Source organism: Sinohyriopsis cumingii, unplaced genomic scaffold (genome assembly GCF_028554795.1).
Source record: "Sinohyriopsis cumingii isolate HCF-2022 unplaced genomic scaffold, ASM2855479v2 utg002052l, whole genome shotgun sequence".
Classification (NCBI taxonomy): domain Eukaryota; kingdom Metazoa; phylum Mollusca; class Bivalvia; order Unionida; family Unionidae; genus Sinohyriopsis; species Sinohyriopsis cumingii.
Window position 1 is genome coordinate 19,602 of NW_028316115.1, and position 13,210 is coordinate 32,811.

At 33.3% G+C, this 13,210-nt stretch overlaps 1 protein-coding gene and 1 long non-coding RNA gene across 3 annotated transcripts in view; one reads left to right on the forward strand and one right to left on the reverse strand.

Annotated features, from left to right (window-relative positions):
- Positions 1-240: 240 nt before the first annotated feature.
- On the reverse strand, positions 241-1,810 carry LOC149771196 (uncharacterized). Its single transcript, XR_016418397.1, has 2 exons — positions 565-1,810; positions 241-350 (listed from the first exon to the last, which is right to left on the reverse strand). It is a non-coding gene; the product is annotated as an uncharacterized LOC149771196 (long non-coding RNA).
- A 121-nt stretch (positions 1,811-1,931) lies between these two features.
- Positions 1,932-13,210, forward strand: part of LOC149771197 (calcium-activated chloride channel regulator 1-like) — a 61,951-nt gene continuing 50,672 nt past the window's right edge. The window contains exons 1-5 of one of the 2 annotated variants that reach the window (XM_089948738.1): positions 1,932-2,337; positions 3,681-3,819; positions 8,098-8,260; positions 8,913-9,048; positions 9,647-9,777. In XM_089948738.1, the coding sequence (XP_089804864.1) occupies positions 1,998-2,337; positions 3,681-3,819; positions 8,098-8,260; positions 8,913-9,048; positions 9,647-9,777 (909 nt within the window). In that variant the 5' untranslated portion in view covers positions 1,932-1,997. The remainder of the gene's footprint in view (positions 2,338-3,680; positions 3,820-8,097; positions 8,261-8,912; positions 9,049-9,646; positions 9,778-13,210) is intronic. The other variant, XM_089948737.1, reaches the window with a different exon arrangement.

Sequence of the window (13,210 nt, forward strand, 5' to 3'; positions counted from 1 at the left end):
CTTTTCTATGGAATGGATGTGCTCAACTAGAAGTAACTCATAATCAGGCTTGAAAACAGTAGTCTTACTTCCCAGTTTTGACACTCCACTTTGCTAAACATTCATAATTATATATAAATATATATATATATATATATATATATATATATATATATATATATATATATATATGTGTGTGTGTGTGTGTGTGTGTGTGTGTGTGTTTGCGCGCGCAAACCTTTAGCTGGAATTCCATAATTTCAGGCAGCAGCTTTGAGTGAAGTTCAAGAATGAATTGCTTCAAGAGTCGCTTTTAGAGTTGTTGTCCCATAGTTTCCTCAATTAGTTTTCCTTCTGTAAGTTCGCACTATCTACAAAACAATAGTGTAGAATAATTATAGGCATATGAACGGTTAGTTAAAAAGTGTACAAGATTTAAACAGTTATGGGCTAACATGCCCCCTCTACGGCGCGTTTTGTCCCTATAGTACAGACAATTTAACGATAGGCGGAATTAACAACTGCTGCGAGTCATGAAATATACATAATGCATCTGTATACTAAGTTGTTTAAAAACATACGTACTCTGTTTTCTTTAGGTAGTTCCAGTCAAACATAATGCAAACAAATGGATTGAACACTTTTACGGAAGATGCAATAAAAAGTAATATTTGTACATAAAAACCATGAGTGCGGCAGCATCCAAAAATGGCTGTCATCCAAAAGGCCTGTGTAACCTGGGCAAGCTTGCTGTGTATAGACCAGTCCATTTTCTAGCGCAGGTGCGTCAGGATGGCTTAGTTTTCCCCCCTCTACCTTATAATACGTTTGTTGAGTTGCGGGGATAATATGCATTTCATTATTTAAACATATTTGTTGATCCAGAGTATCATATGAACTTAAAAATCTGCTGATCATCATAAATTATCATGTCAAGGCCTGAATGTTTTTCCGCATTGTCTCTTTCCAATTTTAAACTAACAATTGGCACATAATAAGATATTTTATTTATAAACAACCCACGTGTCTTAAGGCCCAACGACTTCATATTATGATAGACTTATTCTGCCAGAACGATATGTCGTGGTATATTAATCTGACAGGAAATGTTATTCTACCAAGACGATATATTGTGATATGTTATTCTGACAGGAAGATGATTTCTATCAAGAACTTTTTCTATACCAAATGTTAATATAAACGCTGGCCAATAATATTTCCGTTTTTACCATATATGTAATCAGTTGAATAGTGTATGCTTATGACGGCAAATGGCAGGGTGGGCCTAAGCCCACAAACCCCTCTACGATAATCGGTGACAGTATGAGCTTCTTGGGGCCACTATGCCCCGGGGTCCCTAGGAAATCTTCCTGTATCCTGGTGAACCAGCTTGACACGTGTAAATCAGACAGATTCAGGATATGATCAAGCTGATATCAATGAAAAGTCCACTATTAAGAATGACGATAGGGTTACTTCTGTGAGCTACTACATTGTACAGGCAGTTTTCGTTTCCATTGGTCAGTGCAAATATCAGATGACTATCCACGACACAGTATGATATATATGTTCCAACTTTGAATATTCGTTAACAAAAAAAAAAAAAAAAAAAAATTATTAAAAAAACTGAAAAATGACCAAAAAATCGATAACATATGATGGCGAACATAATGTAAATTTTAGAAAAAAAAAGAATTAATGCCAGGGATTCATTTTATTTATTGCTAATAATTATGTCAATTTTGTCATATATAATTTTTAAAGCTATTGGATACTCCGCACAAAACGGTATTATCCTGTAAAAATGCCAATAGGTCAGTGGTTGTGATATTTTTGAATGTGTAGGTTGAATGTTCTTAAAGAAAAAGTAACCACGCATACACTTTTAAAACATATAAAAATAAGTTCAGAGTCATTCAATAACGTCTCTAACTTTGTAAAACTTGTTTCCTTGAAATTAAACAATGAGTTATCAGATTTCAGACTGATATTTTCAGTAATGAAATCTATTTCTATTTATGTCCAATGATGACGATGACGGTTTGCTATTATTATTATTACAGGCAATTATCACCGATGCTTCCCGATTACTCTTCAAGTCAACAAAACAGCGAGCTTATATTCGGAAGGTTACTGTTATCATCCCCCAAACATGGTCCCGAAGACTTGAAGGAAATGTTATATCAAAACCATCATCGCTAGATTCGGAATACATTTTGATAGATAATCCGTCAGGCCAATATGGACGTGATCCTTACGTGGAGGGGGTCGTGGAATGCGGAAAACCGGGGAAGTTTATGCACCTGACACCGGAACTGCTTCTGATGGAGGACGCAGAGAAAACTTATGGTCCATGGGGTATTGGTTGATTGATTGATTGATTTCATTATTTTTTAAGGATGATGATGCAGGCATGATCACGAATAATACAAAGATCACTGGCGATACATTATACTGAAAAATTATTTCCAATTAGATGTAAATGATACAACTTCTTTTAAACAGCCTTAAGAGGTTATTGTTAGGACTGGTCGGCCTAGTTTCATGATGATGTAACTTGGTCGGACATCATGCTACATGTCTGCGTCAGGATGCCCCAGTAGTAGACATCACTATAAACTGCCTCATCGTAGTGATATGAGCGAAAAGTTTTTTTTAAAGCTATGTTACAAATTCAAATAACACACACTTTAGAAAATAACACGGTGTCAATAACGAGTATGAATTAGAATTATAAATGGAACTTTGTATTTTATAAGTTAGTTATAGAAAGTCAATGACAAAAGTTGTGGAAAGTGAATAAGTAAAGGTGGAAGCAACGAAAAGAGAAATTGGATATGTATTGACGTATGATCCAATGTAGAAAAAAGAAATTGTCCAACGAAACATGAAAGTTAGACGTGTGTCACTTCTGCCTATTTGTACCTTCTGCCTATGATGTTTTGAAATGGGAACACACCTATAAGGTATCTCATGACGGTATATTCAAACGTGAATGCGGTCACCATGAATAGCATTTGCCAGTTGTTAGGAATACCATCCAAAGAAAAGAAGCCATTTACTGATGACTCGATAGAACTGGTATGCAGTCACGTTGAATCTCGCAAATGCGATACAAATTTGCCTCTGTGAACTGAAAATGCTCAAGAACTATAAAATAAATGTAAGACTTGCGCAGGAAGTTCAAGGAACAGAACAAATTATTTGACGAAAATGATTATTTGCTATAAAGCAACTGTTTTGCACGACTCGGTGTTTATCCACACCACCTTAATTGCTCTCGCAGAAAAGCAGATAAGGAATATTATCATTAATAATTTAAAGATTCCTGTTGGATACAATGTTTATTTATCATCGTTCGTGCCGTGTTCATTATGCTCTTATGATAGTCAAACTTTCCCATAAGTTAAGCTATTAAAGACAAATCAACATCTCTCGATCGCACTGTTCCAGACAAATCAGGCATGTCGGTGCTCAGTTCTCTGATTCTCTTTTTAGAGTAGACCCTTTTCTAGGGAGCTAACAACAACAGTCCAGTAAAGAAGTACTAGTTGATAGTAATGACTGTATTCGTGGTGCATGCAGTACTTCAAAATGAAAATGGTAATATTTTATATTACGTCAGATTAATAGTTGATTAAATTAAATATTTATGTTGATGATTAAATTACGAAATAATAATAATGCTCTCGCTGTTTCAGCTCATATGTTGGTACACGAGTGGGGACACCTACGATGGGGATTGTTTGATGAGTACAAATTATCATTGAGGAAGGCAGTTAGTAACTTGAATCCGTACTTCTACTTGGACATGGGTACCGTACAATATGAACCAATCGTGTGAGTAGAGAGATCACGTATGTATGTTTGTGTGTATGCATGTGTGTGTGTATATGTATGTATGTATGTATGTATGTATGTATAAAAAATATGCAAATATGCGTTGATGAATGAATCTAAGGACGAATCTTCATTCTTAACAAAATTTGAATGGATTTATCTTTATTGTAAATGATTTGTCGTAGGCATTTTTTCTCCTATGAATGTTTATCTGGAAAATGAGGTTAAGATAGAGAGTAAAATTTTGCACATAATAAATTACCGTTATTTGTGTTCTACACACACTCATCAAGTCTGCTCTTGTAAATGGCCCGTGTTTTGTACTTCACACACTCTCGTCAAGTCTGCTCTTGTAAATGGCCCGTGTTTTGTACTTCACACACTCTCGTCAAGTCTACTCCTTCAATGACCATTGTTTGTACGCCACACAATCTCGTCAAGTCTTCTCCTGTGAATGCCCCGTGTTGTATTCAATACTCTTTAATCAGGTCCGTTCTAAAATGACTATAAAAAAATTTAAGCAATGCAAATTTGTACGTATTTTATTTTCATCAAAATCTAATAGTAATTGATTTTACCTTAGAGGTTATTTATATTTGTCTAGATTTTCTCTGTTGTACAATTATCGACTTCACTTTGTTATAAATCGTTTCGTAAATTAGCTTTTGTGTTCCGTGACGAAAAACGAAAATATGTTAAGATTTTAAATCGAGTATTTCACAACTGTTTCTACGTTATGTTACGTAAGATACAAAATGAAATCATGTTAGAATTTTAAGTCGCGTATTTAATCACTGTTTCTGGGTGCTGTGACGTAAGATGTAACACGAAATTCCGTTAGAATTTTTGTTGTGCACTTCGTCATCATTTTTGTGTCGCATATAATGCATTAACTTAATTTTTATTTTTGTTTATAAATGGAACGTTTTGATATTTTGTTTTATATTGACATGCGCTTGACGCTTTATCTTTAACAAAATAATGTGTAACGTATATCTGATTTAATCATGTTTATTTTTAATTTAATTGTTTGTCAGTTTTAAATTTTGTATTCGATTATAATGTAAATGTTTTCACTAGAGATGATACTGTTTCAGAAAATTGTTTGACAGTGACTGCTATTTCGCAAATACGTGGTGTTGATCTAAACTCTGACCTGGATTCAAAATTAGTAAAGAAAATTCTATTTTATTTTAAAATGATAGTTTATTGTCAAGGTCATGATGGGACGACGTGGGTTAAGATTTAAACACTTGTTTCTTATTATTCTGGGAATAAAATCATAGGTCTAATCAAGGCCATATTCTGTGTATGTGATATAAAGATGATCATGTGACCCACCTCTCTGATTTCGCAACTTGGAGGAATTTTGAAACTGCGTTTTAAGATACCATATGATCTTTGTTTTGAAAGAGATTTCTTAGTCTTGGAGCTTTTTACACTGATGTTAAGTTAGTTTCTTGCAACCAGATTTAAAGTTATAATTTTCTTCATAACAGTTGGATTTCAAAAGGATTAATTCTTTATTCTCTGGAAATATTTTGAGGAGTGCTCACACAGAAATTTTGGAAAGAGATTGCTTACAAATTTAATTTGGATTTCCAATACCGGAGTGCCATTAATTGTATTTCTACAAAGAACTGTAGATAAGCACAGCACTGACTACAGCATACGTCATAATGCTAGTGTTACATTTCTGGGACACATCGTGGGACATGGACAAGTTAAACCTATAAATGTTAAGGTCAAGGCTATCTCTGAATTTCCCATGCCTGTCAATAAAAAGTAACTGATGCGAATTTTGGGTATGGCCAGATACTATCAAAAATTTTGTTCCAATTTTTCTAACATTGCTGAACCCCTGACAAATGTATTGAGTAAGAAAAACAAATTTTCCTTTGGACTGAAAAGTGTCATGAGGCCTTTGACAACTTGAAAGTTATACTTAAAAGCGCGCCAATTCTTACAGCTCCAAATTTCAGCCAATCTTTTAAGCTGTCTGTTGATGCGAGTGATGTTGGAGTTATAGAGCAGTTTTGATTCTAGAATATAAACGTGGTATTGATCATCCAGTGTGCTATTTTTCCAAGAACTTAAATAAGCGCCAAAGGAATTATTCAACAATCGAGAAGGAATGTTTGGCTTTGATATTGGCATTACAATATGCTGAGTTTACCTTTGTTCAGCTCCTTCCTCTATTGCTGTATTTAGTGACCATAACCCCAATGCTTTCATCGGCAAGATGAATAATAAAATTCAAAAACTACAATGGAGTTTGTTGTTACAGGATCAGGCGCATCAAGGGAAAAGATAATTTAATAGCATATGCACTTTCCGATGTATAGAAATATATCATTTCATGTACACGTTTTGTAATTCATAAGAGTACTTCTTATTTTTTTCTTAAAACTTATGTATTAATCTATGGTTAAAAGAAGGTTTTATCATATAAATCGTTCTTTTTTATGGGGGAAAGGTGTAACGTAAATATGATTTCATCATATTTATTTTTAATTTAATTTTTTGTCGGTTTTAAATTTTTTAATTCTATTATAATTTTAGTGTTTTAACTAGAGATGATTCTTTTACAGAAAATTGTTTGACCTTGACTGTTAGTATATAAACACCAGGTGTTGATCTAAATTATGATCTGGATTCAAAATTAGTAAACGAAGTTCTATTTTATTTTAAAAGGATTGCTTGTTGTCAAGGTCATGATGGGACTACGTGGGTTAAGAAGTAAACACTTTTTTTTTTAATTTTGGGAATAAAATCATTGGTCTAATCAAGGCCATATTCTGTGTATGTGATATAAACATGATCATGTGACCCCCCCCATTCGCAACTTGGGGGAATTTCGAAACTGCGTTTTATGATACAGTGTAATCTTTGTTTTGAGATAGATTTCTCAGCTTTGAGGCTTTTCACAATGATGTTAAGTTAGTTTGTTGTAGTCAGATTTTAAGTTATAATTTTCTTCATAACAGTTGGATTTTAAAAGGATTAATTCTTTATTCTCTATATATATTTGAGGAGTGCTCAGACAGAAATTTTGGAAAAACATTGTTCACGAATTTAATTTGGATTTCCAACAACGGAGTACCATTATTTGTATTTCTACAAAGAACTGTAGATAAACACAGCAGTAACTACAGCATACGTCATCGTCATCCATCTTGGATTTTACATCCGGATTCGAAATTGAAATTATTAAAACACTTTTTAGGACCTTTGCAATTTATTAAGTGGATTATTCCTAGATTATTTTTGGATTTGATTCTTTAAACCGTTAGTTCTTCTCCTTTTTTATTTTTACAGAATTTTCCACGAAAATAAATTATTTGTTATATTTTAGAAAGCTTGTTGTTTTCACTCTTTCTGTGTTACTGTTTATTCGAACCTAAACACGTAACAAATGTAGGACTGATTTCCGAGTTACAGAAAATGACTGGATAGTAACTCGATCCGTGGTAACAAACGGTTTTTGGATTCATTGGAGCGTTGACATATGTTTCCCATCTTCGCCAATACTGATCTGTTGACTTAATATATCATCATTAACAATATATATATAAAAGCAATTTTACATGTGATCTTGAACAGCTAAGCCTTGGTAATTATTTAAAATGTTTTCAAATAAACGAAATAATGTTTAGAAAAAGAGATATGGTGACAACTACAATACAAATGGTCATGCCATGTTCAGAAAAGCAAAACAGAAAATTAAAAGAACTTTTAATATTAAATAAATACAATTTGGCTTAAAGACGGAACATGTATCAACGTTCCAATAAATCCAGACATCGCCGTTGTTGCCACGTGTTGAAATACTTTGACATCAGCAATTTTCTTTTTAATCCTTCCTTATTCTTTGCTGTTGCTGTTCTTATTCATGGTTAACATTTATAGTGTTCTTTGAAATTGTCTTTATCTTAGCAAGTTGGTGCAAGTGATTACATCGTACATTCGTTGGTTGTTGATATATATCCAACTATAGGCCTACATAAATATCAAACACTGAATCAAAAAGTTATATTTCTTAAAGACCAATACATTTTCTGTCACACAGAAACAGAGATAACTTGATCCCAGATAGTTGTGCTTTGCTACTCTTGAAGGGAAAAATATTAGTTAAAGTTTATATTAGTCCTCAAGTTTCCCACATTTCATTTTTTAAGATGGTTTGGCGATTAGGGCTGGGCGGTGTGTTTAAAATGTTATTACTCGTCAGTACTTGGATGATACAGCGATATAAGGGTAATACTTTTATTCTACCAGATGTACAAAGAATATCAAAGGACAAGCTTTTATGAACTGCGACGCAACTAAACCCTGTGATCTGAGCAAGGTTACATATGCGCTCCCATATGAATGTCGATATTGTCCAGTTGGGGACCAAACAGCTCCCGTATCACTGATGGGTCATTCTTACATTACGTCGGTGAGTTTACAATGTTCCATGCAACTGTCATCCTTCGTTCGAATAACACCCTAATCGATGTATATTTGTATTTATACAGAATCCTCAAGTCGGTGGTCCATTCCTGCACGTAGAGAATTGCTTCAGTTAAGTTTTCATTTCGAACATGTTTAAAAGAGTTAATAAAACTGTGTCAGTTGAATGATTTTAACAACAAAAAAGAAAGTGTAATACAAAAAGAAATTAATTAATACTAAATCAACGATACCATAAAACATTTATTAAGCGAAAATTGTGAAAATTTTCTGAGAGATATAACAATTACTAAAAAACGTTTTGAAGTTGTGTTTGGTTCAAGACTGATATTAGGACATTCAAACATGTGCTGGATTTACGAAACTGTTGCAGTAATATTTTGTTTTGGTCTTTTGCATCGTTTTATGGTATATTTTCTAATCTGAACCAGTAAGCCTAACAGTTGAGGACTGGAGTTACATCTCAATTTCACATCACTCTGACACACACATACACACACACACACACACATGCACCTATATATATATATATATATATATATATATATATATATATATATATATATATATATATATATATATATATATATATAGTCAGAGAGAGTTTCAAACGTTAGGTTATGACTTCCTAATTTCAGGTGGAAAACTTCTGCGAAAATGACAATGATACTGCAAATGATTACAGACACCTCACAACTATCCCAAGTGCTCAAAACATAAACTGCCGCTACAAAAGCACATGGGAAGTCATACGAGAACACGGTGATTTTCAAGGTATTGAGAGAGAGAGAGAGAGAGAGAGAGAGTTTGTGAAATAATATTTAAGTGTTATACAGTGTTAAATATTCACTGCACGCTGACGCACCTGTGAGAAGTTTTATCTAAAGAGGAGAACGTTCTGACTGAAACACGGTTTGTTGAATTGTATCTTACTACTGCGGACAGATTGTACTTGGGAAGGCAATACTTAATTACTGATAAATCTATTCATTTTCGAGCCAAAGGTGAAACAAGATCGAAAGTGTATAATATTTTGCAGGAAGAATTTTTCCCAGGTTTAAGAATTTCTGACGTAATTTGACTTACATAGTGTGTAAGAATATAATAATAAGTTATGGTAATAATCGTAATGCAGATCAGTCTATAGTAAATGAAAAGTTTAAATAATTTTTTTATTACAAAATTCTCTTTAGGATTAGCAATTGACTAATATGGAATATGTAACATTTCCTAAAGGCTAATAAGTGATGATGCCAATAAATATTTCTTTATATTGTCGAAATGTAATAAACATTATTAATACCATATGTAATATAAAACAAAATCGATACAGCTTTTGTATCTGGTTGGGGTTTTTAATTTCTGTTTAAAGGAGGAAATTATGCAGCCTCAGAGAGTACTGACACAACGCCCGTTTTCAACATAGCCTACAGCGGGGCAAAAGTTCGAGCTTTTGTTCTGGATGTCTCCGGAAGTATGGATCTTCTCATTCCTTCATCCGGGGTATTTAATTCCTATTCGCCTGTTGATTTCTACAATATTAGTAAATCATGATATTTTATATATCATAACATTTGACAACTGTTGATATAGAATAATATAAATAACCGTTAGCGACTTAAACTTGGAAGCTTTTTACAATATCAGTATCGGTGGCCTACATATATACTGATGTGCTGTTTTGTCTAAAACATTGACATATACTTTTTGAATCCTTGGGCGAGAATATAAACATGTATCATTGATTAAGTTTCTTTGTTATTTCATTTGAATGTATACCCATTTAAAGCATCTCGTCAGTTTTAAACATTGTATCACCTTTAATGACGGGAATATTGCAAAGATAAAAGCCAAATAATACCGCACACGGAACTCTGCGTGATTGGTGATTATTACGAATCAATAAAACTTGGACTTTTTTCCTGTTGAAATATTTAAGGCTATGCAGTATTTTGTCAGAGTATACGGATATTTCGGAGAAAATATTTTTGTTGAGATTTCACCAAATCCGTCTAAGACGTTAAAATTAAGCTCTAAATGGTATACCCATTTTATTTGTTAAATGGTTACATTCTTATATTGCATGATACAAGTGAAAAAGGTAAATATATGACGAACGAAATTCACAAAAGCAGGTAATTTATAGTTACATCAGTCAAACCTTTTTTAAAAAACTATAATTTACTGGTTCCTCTGCACCCTGCTCTAAGCTGTTTAGGTATATCATAAGGAACCTATATTTTAATTTATTTTCTGTGAACTCGTCTACAGCTACAAGTTTATATATATATATATATATATATATATATATATATATATATATATATATATATATATATATATATATGTATGTATGTATGTATGTATGTATGTATGTATCAAATACCTCAGATGATTAATGCTTGAGAGTATGTAATGCTGGTTAAATGAAATGCCAGTCAGTTTATGTAAAATAGAGATACATAAGATAAAGTTAGTTTATCTGCCAGGTATCAGTCATCTGACCGTAACAGGCTTCCCTGTACATGACCATATATTACTGGTGGCCAATATCTATGAATGACTTGAGATAAATTGGGTTTCTGTGTTTGGAATACACTCTAAGCGCACGCAAATTTATAAACATTCAGATCCTATATAATTACCTCAAATAATCCTAGTTTATCTGGCAGATATCCCTGTATTGGAAAAACTTCAATAGCATTATATCCGTATAGTTAATTTGGCAGACAATACAAATTTGTTTTCCTCTTAGATATTGAATTACCTGATTATACTTCAAATTGTTGCTCTCGAAATTTATAAGCATTCGGGTAAACTTTGCTTAATCAGCCAGTATCCAGATATTACTTGACACTAACATTATCGTCATTTAAATTACAAGATTTTTTTTTTTTTTTTGGGGGGGGGGTCAAGCTGATGAAGTCTATACATTATTTAAGATAATATGAACTGTATGACATGTATCCCAATATCAAATGACTAAATATTAAATGGCTAATTGCTTCAGACTTAACATTTATTAATTATATAAAGTCATTTCAGCTAACATATGTTCAATATGCTTTACAGAGTGCACGATTGGTATTTGATAAATATAATTCCCTCCAACCGATTTTGCGTGCTCGTATTCAACGTAATTATTTTTTTCTTTTTTGGATTCAATCGGATGAAGTCTATAAATTATTTAAGATAATATAAACTTTATGATATGTAACCCAATATTAACTGACTTATAATCCAGTGGCTACTTACTTTAGACTTAACATTTATTAATTATATAAAGTCATTTGAGCTAACATATTTTCAATATGCTTATGGAATGCACGTTTCGTATTTGATAAATATAATTCCTTCTAAGCTTTTATGGGTGCTTAATCATTTTGACACATGTGTTAATTAAACAAGCAGATTGACCAGGGTTATAATATGACACGTGTTCATTGGCCAAGCAACAGACGAGGCATGGGGTTACACTATCACCCCTGAGTTCACTAGCCGAGCTACAAACGAGGCCTGGGGCTACACTGTAACACGCGTATTCGTTAGACAAGCTGTTGTCGACGGAATGGGTTAAACTTTAACACCTGATTTTATTAAGCAGGCACGTCCGTTGATTAGCCACATTATAGACGATGCCTGCGGCTTACAATGTGACATTTGTGTGGCTTAGCCAAGCTATTGACGATTCATGGGGTTACGATATAAACCCGTGTAATAGCCAGCTATAAAACATGCATGTTTGTTAAAATCTAACACATGAATTGATTAGACAAGCTATAGACGATGCACAGTGGTCACAATACGAAACATGTGTCCATTAACCAATTTATAGTCGACACCTACGGTTACAATATGACACCTGTATGCATTAGCGAAGCTATGGACGAGGCACTAAAGATGAAGCACTGGGGTTACAAACATGACACTGGTGTTGATTAGCCAAACTATAAACAAGGCACTGAGGTAACAACATGACACCTGTAATGATTAGCCAAACTATAAACAATGCACTGAGGTTACAACATGACACCTGTTTTGATTAGCCAAACTATAGACAAGGCATTGAGGTTACAACATGACACCTGTTTTGATTAGCCAAACTATAGACGAGACACTGATGTTACAACATTACACCTCCATTGTTTTGCCAAGCTACAGACATGACCTGGAGCTATATAGTTTCCAGAAGCTTCAGTAAGTCTGCTGGCCTGTCCTTGTTTGCTTGATTGTAATATTGCCGATATTTAACACGATATCCAGACAAATAACCTTGACATTTTTCGATCTCTTTTCTTGGGAACGATTTGATATGTGTTAACATATGTAATATTACATCACATGGGGTAGGTGTCAATATATGATATATTTTATTTTATACGATGCTCTATGCTAATGAGTAGGGCGTGGTTATCACTTCTTTGGGATGAGGTCAAAATGATCTATAGAAAACTGTCAATAAATTATGGCTTATGTTTTATCCCAATGGACCGTGATCAATTATAATGTGAACCGACCGCCATCTCTACACTTAGCTCCGTACATGTTATTTGTCTGAGTCCTTGCTGTCTGAACTGTGACATCCGCATGTTTTTACGTATGTGACATATACTAATTCATCTTGCTATAACGTTTGGTATATATTGGCCCAAATTCAACACAACTGTTATCAGTGCCTCAATAGTATTGTTGAATTACGCATGCTAATTTTCACCAACAAAAACTTTTAATATTAAATACCATGATAAGGTAGTGAAATGGCCAGTGAGTCAGTATTACAAATCATTTATTCGATTTTAATTTAGTTGAGTGTACGCTTTGTTATCATGAATCAAAATCTATATATGTCAATTTAGTTTGCTTGGGGAATGACTCTGGATTCAATAATTTAGTATTTCAATATAACAATGCCTGTTTCACTTTCCTGAAGAATCTG